This window comes from Cavia porcellus, unplaced genomic scaffold, assembly GCF_034190915.1.
Source record: "Cavia porcellus strain 051 isolate PalLab524CR breed Dunkin Hartley unplaced genomic scaffold, mCavPor4.1 scaffold_29, whole genome shotgun sequence".
In the NCBI taxonomy this organism is placed as follows: Eukaryota; Metazoa; Chordata; class Mammalia; order Rodentia; family Caviidae; genus Cavia; species Cavia porcellus.
Window position 1 is genome coordinate 23,303,412 of NW_026947512.1, and position 23,071 is coordinate 23,326,482.

The 23,071-nt window shown below is 33.9% G+C and overlaps 1 protein-coding gene across 4 annotated transcripts in view; it reads right to left on the reverse strand.

Moving 5' to 3' along the window:
- Camsap2 (calmodulin regulated spectrin associated protein family member 2) overlaps positions 1 to 23,071 on the reverse strand; it is a 95,342-nt gene that overhangs the window by 25,840 nt on the left and 46,431 nt on the right. For 3 of the 4 annotated variants that reach the window (XM_063239894.1, XM_013157985.2, XM_063239896.1), the window contains exons 3-7: positions 17,608 to 17,769; positions 10,744 to 10,827; positions 4,940 to 4,972; positions 1,946 to 2,087; positions 1,348 to 1,487 (exon numbers count right to left, since the gene is read on the reverse strand). In XM_063239894.1, the coding sequence (XP_063095964.1) occupies positions 1,348 to 1,487; positions 1,946 to 2,087; positions 4,940 to 4,972; positions 10,744 to 10,827; positions 17,608 to 17,769 (561 nt within the window). The remainder of the gene's footprint in view (positions 1 to 1,347; positions 1,488 to 1,945; positions 2,088 to 4,939; positions 4,973 to 10,743; positions 10,828 to 17,607; positions 17,770 to 23,071) is intronic. The other variant, XM_063239895.1, reaches the window with a different exon arrangement.

Here is a 23,071-nt window from a genome sequence, read left to right on the forward strand (position 1 = left end):
TGTCTTAGAGTAAGGGGTGGGTACTACTTAGGGTTAACAGAAGCATGCCTATTTTGGAAATGCTTTCCCTACTGGCTCTATCTTTTGTCCTCTAGTAATCCTACATTGGCATAGAAAGAAGAGGTAAGACCCTGAAGAACAACAATTTTTTTTTTTTTTGTCTTTTTTCCTTTTCATCGGTACCGGGAATCGAACTCACGACTGCCTGCTTGCAAGGCAGGCGCTTATGCCGCTGAGCTAAATTCCCAGCCCCAAGAACAACAATTGAAAGTACATTATCACTAGCGTCCCAGTGAGTGGCCCATAAGTGGTTTCTATTAAGGTTGCATTTAGAACTATGGTTAAGATTGATATAAAGTTGTTCCTCTCAGGCAAACTTTTAAATTTATTAAAAGATCCATTATTCTTAAATCCTTGACACAAAAGGGCAAATTTTAGGCAAAGGATGTAAGGAATATCAAAGAATTTCAGAACTGTGGGCCACTGGGAATAACAGTATTTTTAGCTAAATGACACTCTAGATCATTAGCTGCCTTTTAACTTGCAGCTCAGAAGCAGATGGACTCTGCCTGAGACTTGTGTCTGTCTCTGCCAGGAGAAAATCTGTTTCAAAGGCATGGGAACCTTTGCCTATTTCATTTACTGATTTATGCCAACTATCAAGAACACTATTAGTTGCTTAACAAGTTACTTCTAGAAGGACAGCAGTAAGAAGCAGCTAAATACCAATAGATAGTACATAATACTCTGAAACAAGATGTAAATATAATAATATAATAATTAATACAACAGCATTCCTTTTCAGAAAATTCATTTCCAGATCATTTTAATATTTTCTTCCCTTTTTGGAATCCTACATTTTGACTCAAGGCTCATATTCTATTTTATTAGCATTAGAACAGATCAGGATTTTTGTTTTGTTTTGCTTTGTGGTACTGGGAACTATACCCAGAGGTGTTCTACCATTGAACTACTTCCTCAGCCCTTTTTACTTCTTTATTTGGAGACAAGGCTCTTTAATTGGCCCAGGCAGGACTTAATTGCAATCCTCTTGCTTCAGTCTGTTAGTGCATTACAGGTATGTACCACTGCACTCCGCTAACAGTCAGTTCTATACATGCCTTTAAGTTTGGCTTTGCATTGTAAAATTAATTGTATTGAATACTATATTGAATACTAATAATGTATTGAAAACATGAACAGAAAAAGCAAACAAATTATTTTTCAAAATCTCTGCTGACTGATATAATTAGTGCATGAGCTTAATATAACTAGGCCATTTCTTCTGTTATTTTTTTAAAACAACCTTTAACAAAGCAAAGGAAAAAAGAGAATCATTTAATTTACCTTTATAGATGAAGCAGCATAGAGCATATCTTCCAGAGTGAAATGGCAACACTGGTTCAAGTATTCTTGGCAAAATTCTTGAATCAGCTGCAGATTATACAGGCTATCAGCCAAAGACATAGTTTCTTTCAAACAAATATCTTCAAATAGAAAAAGAGCAAAGTGATTCATCTGAGAAAAATTAGTGATAGTACAAATACACAATTTTGTGAAATCTGTTTAATAACATACATTTACAAACAGTAGTTATTACACAAAAGTTCTTATCTTCCTCAAAATTATACGTAAGTATTTTTAAAAGCTTCATTTGGGGGGGGGATGTATTTTTCTCTTTATTAATAATTTTTTTTCTTTTCTTCTCTTCTTTTTTCTTTTTGGTACCAGGGATTGAATTCACGACATCACACATAGCACACAAGCACTTGAGCTGCTGAGCTAAATCCCCAATCCTCATTATTATTTCTAAAATATAAATTTTAGATATTCAAAAGAGGAACAGTTAATGTGCTTGTGGGGAGTATCAAACTATTAACTACTATCTGAAACATTTTTCTTATCATTTATCTGAAGTTTGAAAACATTTCACCAGAACACTTACCTTCTAATCTGACAACACCAGGACAGTAAAAATGAATAAGGGCAGCTAGTGCACAGCCATCTGTACCATCCTTCAACAAGTTTTCTACCAGTGGAATGCAAGGCAGCTGCTTAAGCAATGTTTGTTCCTTCCTATAACGAGCCTACAATGAATGAGTGAGACAGAGATAAGTACTAAGGAACATACAGGGAAAAAAATTACAACTGTATATTCTAGTGCATCAGTTAATAAAATACAAGTCAAGAGAAGTGAGAACTATTCACCAATTTCTTTTGTAAATCATATTAGATATTACCAAAATGAAGCACATGGCAACATAATATTTAATAATATTAAATATATGCTAAACATTTAACATGACATTACTAGTTTACATGAGATAACATTTAGGTTACTTAAAAATTATTACAAAACAGATTTGAGTTCTTTTCCAGTTGTTTATTTGTAGATTAAATTTTTCATTTGTTTTATTAGACTTAGTTTAGAGTGAAAATCCTTAATTTATTATTATTGTTTTGGTACTGGGATTGAACTTACAACCTCATACTTGCCAGGCAGGTGCTTACACCACTGAGCGAAGTCCTTGGCCCCAGGCTGAAAATTCTTACACAAAAAGATAAAATTCTAATATGGAAAGTGCAGAAGTACCAATGGAGCAAAAAGAATTACAAGAATTATTAAAATTGGGGGCTAGGTATATGAACATATTATTTTTAAAGGAAATCTGGAGATAAGAGAAATATTAATTTGAGGAACTGGAATCACAGCACCAAACACATTCGGTCTCATCATTTGAATGTTGTAAATAAAGCAAATAAAGTGTTAGCAACTTTGAAACTGAAAAAACAACAACCAAAAAACCTCCCTGATCTGAGTTTTATTAATCAATCACTATTGATTGTAAGGGTTCCTGTTTTCCCTTAGGAAAACAGAAGAAATCTTTGATTTCTAAAAGTATTTGATGTAGTTGGATTCAGATTTTAAGACAGTGCCTTGCAAAGGAGACAAAAGCAGCTAAGTGTATAAATGTTTGAGTCTGACTACCTGAACTAAGATCTCAGTTCTGATTTATTTACCTTGTCACCTTGGATAAGTTACTTAACTCTCACTTTCATGCAACCATCTATAAGATGGGGGCAGTAACAGCATCTCTTGTACTTTACAGACCCATTAGAGGACTGAACACAACAGTGGATTCAAAGTGCTATGCCTACTGGTAGGTACATGAGAACAATCAATAAAGGTTACCTGCTGTTTATCTAGTGGCTTCTGTAAAGCCAAGAAAAACAGTGCCAAAGATTAAGTTATAACGCATATTAAAGTATTTTATTAGCAAAGTTTATTATTGCAAGTGATATTTAAAGTCACTTTTTTAAAAAAATGAAAATTATTCTTCTAAGTCCATCTTAACTAGTCACCTCTACATTTTATAGTTAAAATATAATGATGACACAAAATATTGCGAGAATAAAAATAGGAACACTTAAATTTACTGAAAAGAACATCGAACATTTGGTGGTGGTTAGGTTTCTTTTAAATGACATTCTGCTTCTGTCTCGCTGGCTATTCAAAGAACATGATTCACGGAACAGGTATTCCTCTTGCAGATTTTTGGAAGAACTTATTCTTACTAATCAGTGCAACCCATACATCTATTTTATGGTACATTCCTAACTCAGAGTATCTATATTCAGAAAATAATTCCACACAGATTCTTTGATTACAGGATCTTTAGAAAACTTCCTCACTATTTTCCTTAGTTTGAAAATCAGCCTTGGAAAGAGGAGAAGAGCGGGAAAAGGAGATAGGAAAAAGAGAAAAGGAGAGAGAGATTGATTGAGACAAAATCAGCACCATCTTTTATCCTTAGGCTTTCTCTCTCACATTCAGTGAGTGCCGTTCTGGATCCTTGCCCTCTTTTCTTTGGTCATCTCACATCAAAAAAGTTTGTATTTTGGACATAGTCTACATTGGGCTCAGTAACAAACTTCTCAGGACTGATTTGCTTTCAGTCTACAACCCAAATCAGACTGAATCACATAGCCAGGTTCATGGGATAAAGAACCAAACTGCACCAAGAGCACTTCTAGACAGAGTACGTGCTTGTGTTGTGTGTTACTGTTACACTCATAGACAGCTTTATGTGGTAGTAGCAAAAATTGCTTATGGTCTAGACAGACAACAGAAACTTATAAGTGATTCAGCAGAACACTTTCCTTGAGGACCATATCCTAGAAAATACACCAACTAAACCAACTTAAGTCTTGAGGTTATGTATAATCTTGGATATTTCATCTCCAGTTCATGACAATTATACTCTTTTATATTTGAACATACTATACATTTTATAATGTTCCTTTTTCCTATTCCTTCTACAAACTTAAAAAAATTGTTACTTATAAGAAGCCCTGTACTTTTTAGATGTCATCATTGTGTTGTATTTCTAAATTAATTTTTATTCTTGAAGGTATAAAGTAGTTCTTAAATGGTTGAACTCCCTATATCCAATCCTAGAAGATCATTCCTTCAAGTCCGATCAGAATTTAGTATAGTTTAGGTCCACATTTACAAGGACACGAAAACTTCCTGCTTTTCTTATTACACAAAAAGTAAAGAGTGCTTTACAACTCAGACTGAAAAGAATATGATCCTGTCCCAAAGATAATTTAAAAATAGCTAATTTATACATGCAATTCAAATTCACTTTTCCTAAAATTAAGACCACATTCTTTAGACTGTTTTTTTTTTGCTGTTGTTATATTTATTGATGCTCTGTAAGTACTAATGAAAATGGCAAAACAATGATTACTATTTCATCTTTTGAATTTTGAATCCCAATTCTGGCTAGGTATGCTACATTTCCTATTACAATATGACCAAATATCTTAAAACCTAACCTACAGAATTACATGAAATGACACCAGCAAGACATAAACCATACCATTCTACAATTACAGTTCTGGGAAGCAAATTGAAGTAGCTGGGCACACTTACTGGAACCAGTTTCCAGAACCATTTGGAAGGAGACTTCAGAGGAAGCAGCAGAAACAAAGGGGGAAAGCAAAGGTAAAGGGAAAATTCATCAGAATTATTTTAATTACTAAATTATAGTAGAGCTTCTAACAGTGAAATTTCAAGTTTATTGTTCTAATATTTCTTCATGTTAATTAACACTGTAATGAAAAAATACAGGTTCTTGAGAGTAATGATCACCACCTTCTTTTGCCTTATTTTTCCCCCATGTAGAAATTTACTTTAGGATACACACAATATGTTGTATATTTTGGCTGCAAGGAATTTTATTTCTCGGTTTTAGAATCACATGTCATACTGAAAAATGAATTATTACTATAAAAGATAAGTAAAAAGATTCTAGGGTCAGGTTTGCAATCATAATTCTTAGACATTAGTAGACCAAGTCTGATAAGAATACTTTTCCTAAAGGGAAATAGGATTATTTTTAAGAATATAGTTATAAAGCAAATCAATTTACTCTCAGTATGAATGTTACTGTTAATCTTACTGAGGGTGTCCTGAAGAATATAATAGTTCTTTTTTAAAAAAATGAATATAACAACCCACAATCCCAGATGAGCATAATTTGTGATTATTTATCTGCATTCTTCTCAGAAAATTTTCTAGTACCCTGAATAAATATTTTTGAATTGAGTCAAACTAGATGAAATAAGTTAAAATTTGTATTTGTTATTTATACAGAAAGTTTTTCCTATACAAACAGTAAAAATAAAAGTGTCTGCAAAAACAATATGAACTAGTTATTTTCAAGAACTTCAAGAATTAGATGTCATCTCAAGAAATAGAAAGTACTGATTTCTTGCAAACAGGTAACTTTCCAATTAATTTTCTTATACCATAAGAAAGAATGACTCCAGTAATTTTGTTGCATGACCCAATCTCCCATAGAACAGAAAGTTTTTAGTAACTACCACCATAAAAAGTACAAGAACAGGATAAAAGAACAGAAAATCACTGAAGTGTGTCAGAATTCCCCATGTTATAATAAAAAACTTAAAAATGAAGAGTTTCTTATTTTCTAGACTAGAAATATTTGACACTAGTGATAAAAATTATTATGGACTGCTCATAACAGCAGGTATACAAAAGTGTTCCTAAAGATTCAAGTTACTTTAAACTTCCTAAGAAATATTCAGTAATTGGATTTAAAAAAAAAAAAAAAAGGAATGCATCCCTTTTCTTTACTCCTTCTCCCTACTCTTAAGACTCAAGCCAAATGATGTATCTGAGAATGATGTACTACATCGGAACATTAATTGCTTGTCTGATATATTTAAATATGTATTAAATAGACAACTTATTCAAGTACATAGTTACAGATTACAAACCAATGTTTTTCAAAGCATGCTCCAAAGAACACTAATTCTGTAGACTGTTAGTAGACGTCTCTCATAAGAGTGCTCAAAAATAAAAAAAAGACCAGTTTTTTTTTTTTTTTTTTAAATCAGTACTGGGGATCGAACTAACTCATGACAATCTGCTTGCAAGGCAGGTGCTTATGCCACTGAGCTAAATCCCCAGCCCCTAGACCAGTTTTTTGAGCCTTTAATATATTAAAATAGTATATAACACTCATAAAGGGCTACAGACCATATATCTGGCTTCAGAGACCTTCTCTTAAATAGATATTAAAGCACTGTTTGAAGACAGTTTGAAGGAAAAAGTGGGCTATAGTTTTTAATTGCTAAGGAACCATGGTCAAGGGAGAAATTCAGGCACTGAAGTAATCACCAATTAAATTCTATAAGCATTTACCTACCACTGGGGAAAGTGTAGTCTGCTTCGAGTCTAATCCAGTGAAAAGCAATTAGAGCTCAAATGAATGTCTTTCTCCAGAGATGATTACTGCACCTAATTCCTATTCCCACAGACGCATTTTTCCTTAAAATATTCCACAAATCTATCTCTTTAAAAAGTGGCAAATGCCACACTGAATAAATATATAGCTGTTGAGAAACATTAAAATTCACTTTCTGTGTGATAATGTATTAAGAATACAATCCCATGAATTCATAGCTCTTTCAAAAATGATAGTCCCAGAAAGCTTGGCACAAGCTTTAGGGGCTAGGAATGTAACTCAGTGACACAGCATTTACCTAGCATGTGCAAGGTCCAGGGATCAAACCCCAGTGCTGAAAAAAAGAAAAATAAAATCCAAAAATATACTCTTTACTTGAAATTTATTGTCTCTATTCCTGTTATTCCTTAAGGCCTAGTGCCCTCCTTTCCAAAAAAAATTTTTTTTTCTTTTTGCAATGCTAGGGCTCACATCTAGGTCTCTCACATGTTGGGAATGCTCTACCACTGAGTTATATCTCCTTTCCAAATATTATAAAATATCCTAAGATCTGTTAAAATCTTACATTGCCTAAAAGGTCTGTGTAAAAGTTTCACTCGTACAATTATCATAATTCTTCTTATAAGAATATACACCTAGAAAAGTCTATGAAAACCTAAGACATTTTTATTAATCTTTTTGAGTTCCTTATGTTTACTAATGTACTGAGAAAAAAACCTTCTGAGAATCATTTTAGTCACAGAATATAAGAACCATTTTATACAGTCTTTCCAGCCTTCTGACATTTATGAAGAAAGTGAGGTCCAAGGAGGTCGAGTGCCTTTGAAAAGATCATAAAACTAATTAGTGGCAAAACTGTTGTAATCTTTTTTTTTTTTTTTATCGGTACCAGGGATCGAACTCACGACTGTGTGCTTGCAAGGCAGGCGCTTATGCCGCTGAGCTAAATCCCCAGCCCCAACTGTTGTAATCTTGAGAGATTTTATCATAGTATTTTATATCATAGTATGATATTTTATCATAGTATTTTATGCAAACTGTGTAAGAACACAAATGTCATCTTGGCTATCAAGTGAGAGATCTGTAAAGCTTCCAGGTTGAGCAAATACAAATATAGAGATGCCAACATATTGTAAGACACCCATAAAGCCTACATCAAAAATTTGTTTACCTGGAATTCAAATTTAACTGGGAATCCACTTTACATGGAAGAGTATTAGGAACAAAAAGAGCAACTTGACAACAAAGAAGAAAATAACAGTAGTAAACAAAACATTTTTCTAGATATGGCACTACTTGACATGTTTTCCTTAGGACATCAACCAAGCCAACAATTAGAAATATGTATTCATCAGAGGATCGAATAACCTAAAGTAACACCTGATGGAATCTTTAATTTTGTTCTAATACCACAGTACAATTATCCTTCAAAACAACAAGCCATATGGTGATGCACACCTGAATGCTCAACAACTGGATTGCTATGAGTTCAAGGCCAGCCTGAAGTACATAGTGAGACCCTGCCTCAAATTACAAACAAAAAAATCCTTTCACACATGCATATTTTGCCAAGAATTATGTTTATAAAAATAAGTTTTATAAACAAAATTTTTTGGAACATTCCAAGTTGACCGAGTTGGGCAAGGATAAAAGGTAAGATACATTATCCAACATCATGGCCTCTGTCTATAGCTGGGTAAGTAACAGACAAGATGGGCAGGCATCTAAGTGTGTCTCATTAGAAGCTAGCTAAGATAAGTAAAGAGGCAATTTCTCACAAACTGCATAAAATAAAGAACAAGTCATTTTATTCTGTATTTCTAAACAGAGAAAACCATTACAGATTTTGCTTTTACAGGATGAAATTAAAATATGGAATAATACTTCCAGCCAAACCAAGTATACCAAAAATTCCTTTATAAACTATCGAAGGCTATAAGATTAGCAAGATTCCTCTTCTTCACTTATTCTGTGATGGCTTCTTTATTGTTGTTGTTGTTGTTTTTGGTACTGGAGATCAAACTCACAGGCACTTAGGCCACTGAGCTAAATCCCTGGCCTGATGGTTTCTTTGAAATAATGACATCTGTATATGTAGTATACTATGAAATTAATACTTTCACAAATATTTTAACAATGGAAAGTGATAAAACTCATTTGAGAATGGGGATATAAATTCTACATGAGCTGTAAATCAAGTGTGTGCTAATACAAATATTTAAAAATGAATCACACAATTATTTATTTATTCACTCAATCAACTCATTCAGATGTACAATTTCATAGGACTAAGCGCTATAAAAAAGTAGTATAAGACAAATAGGGTTTAAATTTCATAATTCGTTTTTCTTTTTTTCCTTTTTTTGATCTTTTTCCTTTTTATTGGTACCGGGGATCGAACTCACGACTGCCTGCTTGCAAAGCAGGCGCTTATGCCGCTGAGCTAAATTCCCAGCCCCTATAATTCGTTTTTCTTAAAAGATCAGTTTGGTTATCTGAAACACATAGTGTTTTTTCTCACAGAAATAATTTACTGGATTTTTTGTCCCCATTAATTCACAATGTACACATAATAATGCACCATTATAAATAAATAAGATTTCTAAGGACAATTTTCATTAGTTTTTATAACTTAAAATTAAGCTACCTTGGGGGTTGGAGATTTAGCTCAGCGGCATAAGCACCTGCCTTGCAAGCAGGCGGTCGTGAGTTCGATCCCCGGTACCGATAAAAATGAAAAAGACAAAAAAAAAAAAAAGAAAAACATTAAGCTACCTTAAACCTTATTCTTAAGGGCCAGGAACAAAACACGGAGGGGCAAGATTATATATATCTCCAAGACAAAAGTTTCCTACATTATGGGAGAGAAATCAAAGGAAAGGACTGGGGGATGTGAGAGGGATGAAGTTGAAAGTAGGCAAATGAAATGGGTAACGGGAAAAAAAAAGAGAGTTTCATTTTGCTCTACCTTAGTAGAAAAGACCTCAACAAAGAAGAAGAATGAAGCATATATTCTAATTACAGGAATTAAGTCAGTAACAGAGATGGAGAAATCAGTGTTCCCAAAACATTAAATTAAAACAAACATTTTGGATGATCCTCTACAAAATTTTTCTCTTGGATTCAATGACAGACAAAACAATTTTATTTTTTCTCTTCTTATGAAGAAATAGGAGAAGCCCAAAATGAATTATAAGTGTTGTGTAATACTGAAAAGACTTAAATAATTTAAATGGAAAATGTAGTTTCTGAATAACTGTAATTTCCTGACTCTCAGTTCTAATACTATATGTGTTTAAAATGTACTCATTACAATATATTTTAAAAGAAAAGAAAGAATATTATTTTGAAAATATACTTTCGGTATAGTATATGAAAAACACAGAATTCCATTTTGTGGAATAAAACCCTAAAAGCATATTTGAGAGTTTTAAAAGAACAAACCCATATTAATATTTCTTTCCTTACAGAGTAAATCATATACAACATGAAATTCCAGGAATGTTATTTTACTGAATTTTTTTTTTTTGGTACCAGGGATTGAACTCATGACCTTACACTTGACAGGCAGGCACGTATGCCGCTGAGCTAAATCCCCAGCCCCAGGAATGCTATTTTAAATGTTGGCTATATGGCAAACATTATAAAAGCTAGTAAAAGCTAGTATGTTTAAAATTATTTTCTTATTTCATATATTTTGTCAAAATGTATGTAACAAAAACACCATTATTTTTGTCAAAAGCACCTCAAAAACTGAGTTCTAGTTATCAATAAATTTTTTCCCAAATTCTATTGCCCAATTATTTGTCATTTTATAGTTGTATCTACTTAGTGTTCATGACATGGTTTCACGGGGTACAGTTAAGAGCATTAAAGAAAACTTAAAACTATAAATATTTCTCAAAATAATATATATATATATATAAATACAGTATCATGATTGTAATTTTTTTCCTTGAAATACCTTTTGACCACCTGGAGCTTCAACTGTATGATGTTCTTTCAATTTTTGTTCTTGCTCAATTATGTCTTTCAAATGTTCATTTACCTTAAAATATAAAAAAACATTAATTTGAACCTACATTGAAATGTAACAATAAAATAACATGTACCTTCAAAATACCTGTAGTTAGATCTCTGATGTCAATATGAATACCAAAGAAAATTTTATTTTCACAATTACACAAAAAACCTCACAAGTGGTTTTTTAAATATTCTTAAACTAATTCATTAATTTATCAAACTATATGATAGAAATTGGTCAGACTGGTAGAGAATAAGATATTCAATAACAGTTTAATGCTAAAATATCAAAGTATTACTTTAAGTAAAAACTTTACAACTATTTTTGACTAGTAAATGAAAATTACTATCACTAAAATTAATGTTTTATCAATAGAACACACTGTGAATCAAATTCTGAAACTGTAATTTCACAGGCATGTACACAGATCATAGGTGAGGTTTAGTGCACCATAAATCCATATTAAAACATATAAAACTTTTGCATGGAAACTTTTCTGGCAAAAATGCCTCATTTAATACCTATAAGGTGACACAAATAGCCCATAATCTCAAGAAGGTTAAATAGTACTTAGTACAAAATAGCACTTAGTACAAAAACTATTTTTTAGGCAGACTTTAGAAATGAGTATGATGATCTACACTTTTAACCCTAGCACAAGAGAGGCCAGGGCAGGAGGATCACAAGTTCTGGGCCAGTTTGGGGTATGCTCTGAATACTGAGTTCAAGGCCAGCCTGGAATACACAAATGAAAACCTGTCTCAAAACAAAAACAAAAACAAAAACAAAACAGAAAAAAGCTTTAAACATTACTTTGGATTTCAAGATAATGATTTTAGAAGTTTAGCCTACTAACAATAAATAAAACTTTATTTATCAATAAAAGAACTTTTGAAAATATCAATGCCATTGGTTACTCTTTGCTTTTCTGGCATCTAGGGATTTTTTTTTTAAATTCAGCTTTTATAATGTAATTTTTCTAAATATATTTTATCAAGCATATCTAAAGGGTTGGCAAATCTAATAGTCTGGCACAGTGCCAAAATCACCAGTGTACAAGTGTTATAAGGTAGTTTTATGAATTCTATGAATTTTAAGCATTTTGGACTATTACCAATGAAGGGAAAGGAAGAAGACAGAATTAAAACCTAAGAACTTTGTTTTCCTATTTCTTCCCTTTCCTTCTTCATTTCATTTCTCTTGCTTTCCTTCTTTTATGTGTATTTTTAGTCCTTTTTTTTTTCTTCATTTTTTTGTCTTTTTTATCGGTACCGGGGATCAAACTCATGACCACATACTTGCAAGGCAGGCGCTTGTGCCACTGAGCTAAATCCCCTGCCCCCTTTAGTCGTTTTTTTTAAGTCAGAGAAATATTTTCTAATTCACTACAGGTAGCTGTAATCAATCTGCCAGATTGCAAATATCTTCATGATTTAAAAAAATGCTCTAATTCTGTCCAAAAAGCAAATCTGTCACAAATTAATACCCTAAAGCATTATTCATTTACTTGTTCACATGTTCAATAGATATTTACAGATCATGTGCCAGACATCTGTTAAGCTGCTAGAGATATAAGTCGCTAGGGAGTAAGTACAAAATGAACCTCGTCATCATAAAATAGGTATACGGAGTATGGTGTACAATGTGGAGAGTAAGTTAACAAAAAGGCGAACAGAAAACAATGCGAGCAAGGAGAGCTACTGGAGAAAAGACAGCTGTATCAGAAAAGGCCACTACTATGGTCTTGAATGTTTGGCCCGCAAATTCATATCCTGGAACTTAAAGCCCAATTTGGTAGTAGTGGGGGGGGGGGGCTGGAAGAAGTGATTAGGTCATGAGGCTTCACTCTCATGAATGATATCAGTGTCTTATTCAAAAAGGTTAAAGGGAGGGACCTAGTGCTTTTAAGAGAGCAAGCATTCACCAATAATGTAATGTGTTGGCATCTTGATCTTGGACTTCCTACTTCCAGAACCATCAGAAAGATTTTTGTTATTTATGGGTTATCCAGTCTTTGATACTTTGTTATAGCTGCTGGAAGAGACTTAGCTTCTTTTAGGAGTAAGTTTGAGCTGAGTCCTAGAAGGAAAAGAAGCTACCCATGATAAGAACAATGAAAAAAGTATTCCAGACAAAGAATAAAAAATGCAAACAAAGAGCTTGTGGTGGGAAAACCACTTGGTGTGCACCCACCCACCCACACACACACACACACACACCCAGAAGTCTCCAAGAGAGGACTTACAAGATGAGGCCACAAAGAGAGGTAGAAACAAATAAGGTAAGGTTCATATATTCATAATTTTTGTGTATCTTTGCATGATTTAATCCTGTAAAATAATCTTGTCTTTTGTGACTTTGCTTTTTAAAGTTTAAATTCATTTTAGCCACTATTGCTAATAACTTTAGCCACATTACTATCAGTTTTCTACAGTAAAGTTTAAAAAAAAAAAACAAACCTGTGGATGCATTATTCAGGAGAAAAAAAAGGCAACTAGGTTAGGATGAGCCATACTAAGAATCTATTTCTGGAGAGAAAATATATCCTCTATTTAAGAGACAAGGGTAAAGTCTTAATGAAACGGGGCGGGTAAATGGAACAAGGGAAAAAAAATAATGAGATTCAAGTTTAATCAAATACTTCTAAACTTATTCTAAAACCTAAATAGGTAGATATGGCTGTCTAAAAAAGACAGACATTCCTGATTAAATAATTTCATCTTTGTATAGATTTCCAAGATTGTAAACTACCTAGCTTAATTCTGTAACTAACACTAGCTTTTATTTTAGTCAATGTTTATTAAATACCATCTCTTTGCCAAACATTGTAGTGGTCTAGATGCTTCAAGGGTCACAGTACCCATGCTTATATAGACTATCCATGCAGGGAAGACAGATTTTTAAAAAAATTAAATAGTTCAGCAAAGCAATTAGAAACTATGAGAAGTGCTATACACGAAAGAAGTAGAGTGCTAGAGCAGAAAATAAGGGTTGACAGATGCCTACTTTAGAGAGGGTGTGAGGAAAAAGTACTATCCAAGCTGAGAAGTATGGAGCAGAAGCACCAAGCCATGCAGAAAGCTGGGAGATGAGCTGCCCACGAACAGGAAACATCACGTTCAATGGTCCAGAGGCGAGAAAGGCCATACAGCTGGAATGAAGTGAGAGAAATGAGAAAGAATAGTGGCTGTGAGCCTGAGATGAAGTAGTACACAGGGGTCAGATTAGATAGTACTTTGTAAATTATGGTGAATTTTACTTTTTATTTTAAGTGCAAAATGAAGCCGCTGCAGGGTTTTAAACAAAGAAGTGACATGGTCCAAGCTACATTGTAAAAAATAAAACAAAATTAAAAAACTGAAAAAAACCCGAAGGTTCCAAATCCGGTAAAAATAGATTAGCATATATTATACAAAGTCTCCCAAAGATTACAATTATAAACTCTGAGGAAAAAATACAAAAAGCAGTCTGAAGGTAGCTTAGTACTTGAGCATGTGCTTACTATAGCATGCACAATGCCCTGGGTTTGATCTCTACCACCAAACATACATATTTTATATAAATACACATATATGTATATAAAAAGCAAGTACTTCAAGGTACGGGCAAGCAGCAAAAAGCATGAAAAAGCAGGAAAGGATTCAATTTTAGAAACAAAGGAATATAAATGAAATGCTTATATAGCCTTCCCCACAATTCATACAGTGCAGAGTGGTTAAGAACTCAAGTAGAAAACTATCGTAGTCTTGATGGCTTGAGGAATCAAACAAGAAATCTCACACTGTTGGATACTGAGGAAGAAGACCATGAGAACACAGAATCACAAATGGGGGACCCAAAATTGGCATATAAACTAACCTCAAAGTTTGAGCCCTAAACTATGAATTTACGTGTAAGAAGGATTCCAAGGAGCTGAAGGAGAAAACTGCTGGGATGCTGGAGAATCTGTCACTGCTGGAGAAATACTTTGGTGTTCAATTTTGCCAAGAGGAAAAGGCTTGTAAACACTTCAGACTTTTCACTGAAAATTCAGAAGGGCTGCCTGTGCAGACCCATGTTTATGGAAGCACAATACACAACTGGCAAGTATGGAACCAGCCTAAATGGCATCAACAGATGAATGGAGAAAGAAAGTGTGGTATGTACATAGCCATAAAAGAGAATGAAATTATGTCATTTGCAGGAAAATGGAAAAAACTGGAAATCATCCTGTCAAGTAGAACAAGTCAGACTCAGAAAGACACACATCATATTTCCCCTAATATGGGAATAGTAGAGCAAAACAAAAACAAAAACAGAGAGATGACATGAAAGTAGAAGTGAGATTAGATAAGGAATGGAATAAGGAGGATGGAGAAGGAGTATAAGGTCAAAATACATTATATGCACATATGAAAAATGAAATAATTAAAATGGAGACAGTAAAAACAAAATGTTAACAACTGGGGATGCTACATGAATCGTACATGGGTATCTGCTGACTTATTACTTAAACAGTCTATAGGCTTGACATGATTGAAACTGGGCGGTGGGGGGGGAGACAGGTTAGCTCCTGCAGAAGAGAAAAAAAAGTACAGTACTAGGAGCAGTACAGACTGAATTCAAGTTACGAACAGAAAGATACCTATTAGATTTGTCAGTACGGAAGCCTTAACTGACCAACTTAGGAACAATGTTAGGGTAGGAATAAGGAAGGGAGAGAAAGCACAGAAGGCTAATTAATGTCTATATAGCTCTTTTGAGAAATTATGTTGCTCCAAGACATGGGGATATATCTGGACAGGAAAGTTTTATTTATAGAATGGGAAACACTAGAATAAGTTTATAGTCTTACAAGGATGATTCAATGTAGAGTAAGATGAACTAGGAGAGTGCAGGAATACAAGTAATCCACAGAAAAGAAACATTAGCATTGCCTGGCTTTTGCTAGAAATGCATACTCTCCTGTTTCACCCCAGTCTTACTGGATCAGATCCTGAATTTTTAAAATAATTAATTAATTAATTAATATATTTATTTATTGTCTTTTTGAGACAGGGTTTCACTATGCAGTTTGGATTGGCTTTGAGCTCACTTTGTAGCCCAAGCTGGTCTTTAACTTGCAACAATCTTCCTGCTTTAGCCTCCAGGGTGCTGGGATTACAGGCATCTGTCACCACATATGAAAGGTGATTCTTATAAATATTAAACTTCACATTAAACTTCAAAAAGAACTGAAGCAGAGAAACAATGACCATGAAAAACAGAAAGAGGAGCCCTAAAGCAATGAGTAGTAGAGGACTTGCCTTTGACAGGAACGGGAAATCTTTCTCTGTTCTAACAGCAGAAGAAAAAGTGAGAGACAACGAAGATTAATGCATAACTGGTTACATATATGATAATTCCTACCTAATGGCTTCCTATCTCTGGTCTCAAAAAAATGGATGAGACAAGCAAGTTAAGTTGATAGTAATAGGGAAAAGAGTAATAGATCATCTGAGGATTAGATAAAAAATAGAGTAAGTCATGTTGAACTATTAGAGCCAACTTCTCAGGATTAAACTTTAGACGGCCAGCTGAGTGGCTGGTATTCATTTGAAATTTGTGTTTATGAAGTCAAGGTGAAGCCAGCTTCCTTGTGTGAATTCTTCCAGCACAACATCTCTATAGTTGCAGATAGAGATAAGCTCAACTATCTGAGCCATTAGCAGATGCGTTAACAAGAAGGGACGAAGAGACAGAATATCTGAGAGGATTTATAAGTCTAAATTCAAAAAAGTGAAATGTGAAGTTTATTGAGAATGTAAGAAATTAACAGACAATGAATTGGAAGTTACAACGAAGTTGAACCTTTCTTGTTCTGTTGATTAACCTAGGGCCTCATGCATGCTAACCACATACTCAAAAGATAAACATTTTTAATAGTGGGGAACTTAAATCAAGTGAGTTGCTAGGGTAGGACAAACTTCAAGAATGGGAAGTTTGCAATGAGATGTGAAGGTCACATAGTTCCGGATGATGAGTAGGTTTATGATGTGAGCAGCTGAGAAGGAAAGGAAAAAAAAATCACTAACTCTGAAGAAATAAATTCTGGGACAGAGTAATTATTGGTCCTTTTACATTAGTACTGATTTTAGGGAGCATGATTATAGATATGAGTGGTTTTTTACGTTTGGCTTCTTATGACAAGCTTCAAGTAAGTATTCAGTTAAGGATAACTGAAGAGATATCTAGCCTTCCCTAAATCTTGCCCACAAATTTTCTCTGGGTAATAGTTGTAAATAAAAGTGGTTCAAGATAAATATAATACTCAAACTGACAAAGAAGTGGATAACTTTAGCATCTTCAAAGTAAAATCCACAGTTCCATAAAAATGTTGGAAAAAAAATCAATATGCTTTTGTGCAACTTGGTCAAGTAAAGTGCAGACTCCCTTAATTAGAAGTGTGTGAAAATTATTTTACTCTTAGATTTAAAAATACTTATGGGCTGGGGATGTAGGTACAAGGCCCTGAATTCAATCCCCAGTACCACACACAAAAAATATACGCATTGAATATTCAGTTTGATTTTGAGTGCTCTAAATCTGGACAAAAGTGATATAAACTAGACTGATCATTTCTGGGAACAATTATAAATATGGTTGAGTATGTAAAATGCATTTTCATCATTTTAAAGTTGTTTTTAAATAAAAAAATTTAAATTACACTTCAGCCTTCATTTTGATTTAAAACAAAGAGTAATGGAATGGTAATAGATAATTTAGGATTTTTGGTTATTAGATTTATTTTTACTCAAGTAAGTAAGTATGTAAGTATGATCTTACCTTATTTATCCAATACATTACAGCATCCTCAATATCATAGGGCAGATCTGTAGCTTGAAAAAAAGCTGAATACTGTTGAGCACATGCAATTACTTTTTCTACACTGACCATTTCTACAGTGTAAGCCATCATCAGGGTATCTATCATGGCCAAATGTGCACTCTGGAAATACAAAAGAACAAAAGAGAAATTACTATTTATATATTTTAAACTATTAAAATTTCCTAATAGCAGTAAAATAATGCCTACAGAAGACTAGCCTTAATAAGCATAAATCATACATGTTGAAGATAGCTAACTGGACAAAATCAGTTTATTCTTTAAATACTAAGGATCTATGTTAACGTACTCATTTCTAAGATGCTTCTTTTCCTATTTTTTGTGTCACAATCATTTACTTTTATGTCATTACAATTTACAAACTTCAGAATCACTTTATAGGTTTTCCTTTTCACATTCACATAGTAAAACTTTCTAAGAGTCTACTACTGAAATGTGTCTCAAATTTACTCATTTTCATTCTAATTGCCAGTTTCAATTCAGACATTTCTCACACCTAAACAAGACAAAAATTCTTTTACTGATTTTCCTGTCTCCAACTTCGTCCTCATAATTCATCCAGCACAGGATTTCTAGTCTTTCTTTACACTTTTAAAAATATACAACATTGTTATCCAGTGATCAAAAAAAATCCCAAATATATCAAGTGTTAGAAGTGTTCCTCTCTCCCAGTTCTACTTCCCCAGCAGTATCTTCAGTTTGGTATATTTTCTTACCAAAAGATTTAACGCACATCCAATAGATGTAACATTTACATTGTTCCCTATCTTTGACATCACAAATCCTGCTACAACACTGTTCCTCCAAGCATAATTCTTACTTGTAGGACCCAAGGGTAAACATATTATAAACATGATTTCTACTAATCTTCTCTTTAGAAAGGTTTTACCAATTTTATCTCTCATCAAGAACGTTACCAGTCTATTTTCCCAACATTATATATTATTAATTTTTTCTCTGTATCAATATAAAAGGTTTAAATGGCCTACTCTTATTTGACTTTATGATTATCTGATTATTACTGAGCATCTTTTTAAAAAGTCTCGTATCTTTTGCCTGTTCCTCTCTTTAGAATGTTCAGGTTTTGTATGAGCTCATCACATACTAGTTATACTATTTCTATGTTATGAAGGTAACAAATACTTTCTCCTAGCTTTTCTTCATAAAATCTGTCAATCTCAATATTTTCCTTTATGTCTTTGTAGTTTATGCCATGTTTATAAAGGTCTTCCCCATTTTAAGAATATAGAAATATTACCCTCTTTTTTCCGTTAGTTTAAATCCATCTAGAATTTAATTTTGAAGATGCTACAAATTTAGGACTTGGTATTTTTCTAAAAGAGACTGTATCATATCATTTTCACATAAAGTCTACCTCCGTTTTTATGTAATAAAGTTCAAACTCCTTAACAGAGGTAAAACTTCTTAGCTGTTTTATATCTCTCAGTCAAGCCTTGTAACTCGATCTGTATTTCTTTCAAAGTAGCCATACAAGACTTTCAAATCTTGAGGATTTAGTTCAGTGGCACAGTGCCTGCCTGGCAAACATGAGGTCCTGAGTTCGATTCCCAATATAAAAAAAACAAAGACCTGTGAATCCACCTTCAGTTTTGAGGCACCTGTTCCCTGACTACCTTCTCTACAATATAGATGAACTCCTGTCACTGGTTTCAAAGTTGCTCTCATTGTGAAGCTTTTTCTAATTCCTTTCCATTCAAAATGACTCATTCTTCTTTAAAAACTCAGATGCTTAAAGAATACTGATCATGCTTGCATTAAGGTCCAAATTATCTGAAGCAGGGCATGGGTGCTGGTGTGTTTAAACAGTTCCCATGAAAATGCTAATGAGTAACCAGAGGTAAGAATCACTAAATACTCTCACCTGTGTACTGTTACCTGCAAACAACTCTATGTCACTGTGCAGCCAACAAGACTTAAAGGCAAGGTCATTATCTTAGTTATCTTCCTATTCTCCACATCTAATTGGGTACCTGGCAACTAGCAGGAGCTGACAAAAGGAGAAGCAAGGAAGAAAAATTAGCTTATTAGCTACTATAAACTAAAGAGCTGGCCTTACACTGGAGACTGAGGAAGTGGATTCTGACTATATTAGAAGGATGTGGGTACAGCTTCTAGAAAATTTAGCAGTACAGTGGTACTCAGTATATGTCATTAACTGGTCTTGGGAGATGCAAGGAGTACGAAAAATGACAAATACCCAACTGTTTTGTCTGGAAAGGGTAGCAAGTTGTGAGGCAACTGGCACCAAGTCTATCTTGCATGCTGAGTAACAAATAAATGATTAGTACTGGTATAAAATTTTCCAGTCAAAATGCATACAGTACCAAATCTGATGAGTTTGAAAGCAAGTGAATACCAAGGTATGTCTGTATTTATAGGAAGGCAGATGCTTTCTCTGAAGCAGAGCTCTGCATATTGGCCATCATAAAGCTAATGGTGACTCCTACTTAGGAAGTAATTTGTATGCCAGTTGTTGTGCTAAGTATGTGTCTTATTAATATATTAGCTCTTCCATTTCAAATCTTCTTTGAAATAAGGCTGGAGAACATAATAAAACACACTCTCCATAATCCTCAGAATTCTCTGAAGGAAGTAATCATTTACATGTTAGTTGGCTATAGTGGAGCATCACACCACACTCATAAGCCCCAGCTGTTTGGAAGGCTGAGGATTGGTTAAACCCAGGAGTTTGAGTTGGGCATGTTGGCGCACTCCTGCAATACTAGCGTTTTGCAGACTGAGGTGGGAGGACTGTTGGAGAGCAGCCTGCACTCAAGGCCCCGAACTGCATAGCGAGACCCTGTCTCAAAAAGACAAAAAAAGGGCCAGCGATTTAGCTCAGCGGCATAAGCACCTGCCCAGCAAGCATGAGGTTATGAGTTCGATCCCTGGTACCAAAAAACAAAACAAAACAAAAAAGAAAAAAGCCCAGGAGTTTGAGGCCAGCATGGGGCAACACAGTGAGACCCAGACTCTCAAAGAAACTAAAAACAAAACAAAACAAAAAGTGTTCGTTTTTATGCATGAAGCAACTGAAGCTTGGACAATTAAGCAGTTTGTCCAGATCTGTGCTCCTTCTATTGCATCATACAATCTGGAGATAAGTCATTTAGGTACAAAAGAAAAATACATTTTATAAATGATAGAATATGTGAGAAAAAATAAAGCATCAATAATTATTTCAAACTAAAATCATATTTTTATACTTTATCTTCTCCATTAAGTTTTTTTATTTTAAAAAGCAAAACAGAAAAAAAAGGATAGAAATAATACAGAATTTAAAAAAAAATAGTAAGAAATCAACACTAGTTAATATATTGCATATTTTTATCTTAGAAGTAGTTGTTTAGGTTACAAGCTAGGCATAAAAACATCAAACAGTCAAACAATAACAGCACAAACTGTTCTTTTTGATGAACAGAGATTGACAGTAATTTATCTTGCATACGAATACATACATATCTTTATATGTTTACCAACATACATACAATCTTTTCCTTTCTTTTCTCCTTTCCCCCATCCTAGTTGTTCTTTCCTTTTGAGTACTTTCTTTCCCTTTCATTATTACAATATATCTATTGTACATTTTGGATATTATTACTCTTCCAGTTTATTATTATTTTTACACAGGGAGACAATATGATATTTATAAATGTGAATTTTATTTATTTTACTTATGAGTATAGTCTCAAGTTGACTCCATTTACCTATAAAGGCCTCAAGATTATCCTTCTTTATAGCTGAATAATATTCCATTGTATAAAAATACATCTTTTCTATTCATTCTGCAGTTAATTGGGTATTTGAGCTGTTTCCAAAATTTAGCTATTACAAATTGTGCTCCTATAAATATGGGTATGCATATATTGCTGTGGCATGACATTTTCATTTTTTTCTGGGAAAAAAACCAGAAAGGGAATAGCTGGATTGAATGAGATTTCCAATCCTATTTTTTTTTTTTTTTTTTGGTACCAGGGACTGAACTCACAACCTCATGCTTGCCAGGCAGGTTCTTATGCCACTGAGCTAAATCCCCAGCTCCAATCCTAGTTTTCTGAGGAATCTCCACACTGATTTCCACAGTGGCCACACCAGTCTACATTCTCCTCAACAGTGGAAAAGCATTCCTTTTTCCCCACAGCCCCACCAACGTTTTTTATCAGTTGATTTCTTGATGGCAGCCATTCTTTCTGGTGTGAGATGGAATCTCAATGTCATGAAGTGTTTTTTATCCTGCCACTGTGCTATCTCCCAGTCCTTCCTTCAGACTCAGAGTGGCGCATCCTCTCACTCAGGTCATTTACCTCTGTGTGCCTCTTTACTACACTCCACCTTGAGACAGCAGAGCCTGTCTTTTTTACACTGTTCCTAGAAAAGGTCTTATGGGTGAAATTTCTCAGTAAATTAGCACTTAACTGCATTAAAAAGCACAATTCTTTTGGACAAAAATGTAGGATAACATTTCAAGAGCTAGAAAACAACTCATATGATCCTAAGATTCCTCTTGGCAACTGGTACAAATATATGAAAGAGGAAAAAAGCTGTTGAATAAAAATGATCACAACAGTATTTTAACACAAACAGGAAACACTATAAGCATCCAACCATAATGAGTAATTTGTTCATCTATAACAGGTGAAATGTATACAATATGGAAGGAAAATCGTATTATCCTAATTACATGTATATATAAAGAACAATGAGTAAACTTAGAACTTACTTTGTTACAGAATACAAAAATACACACAAAAACATTATAGTTTACTGTAGGAGATCAGACAGAAGCTTAAGGCCTAACTGGCCTTTTCTATGAGCACTACCAAGAAAGGCAGTGTGAGTGTGTGCTGACACACTGCAGGGAAAATTAATGGATACGTGCCATGGATGGTGGGAGAGATGAATCCTGTTTTTACTCCGCCTGTGCCTGTGTCTGAGTGAATAAAGCCAAAGTGTGCAAGTCATCTGGGGTCCTTTGTTGAAGGGAAACAAAAGCCCCCGACCCCCACATTTTAAACTATTTTGTATCTCTTTGTGTTTCATCTTTGTCATCTTTGGTCAAGGACAAGCCTATAGGTTGGCCCCCTATAGTTTACTTAAAAAATGGGGATAGGATAGTGAGCACTCAATACGATTACTAACACATTTTAAAAACAAAGTTTATTTCACTGATTAAGTTTCTGTATTAAAGATATTCTGTTGTGTTCTAGTTATTTCTGATAGTCATGCACTTTAAGAACTCTCACATTTCTGTGTTTTTTTTAGTATTTTAACTTTAGAATGTGAGAGCAATAAACAGAAATTTATGTGTAACAGTACATATAGTGGTGGCCTGGGGCCCAGGGATGGTCACAGCCTCTGTCCTACAGAATCCTGGAGCCCTTGC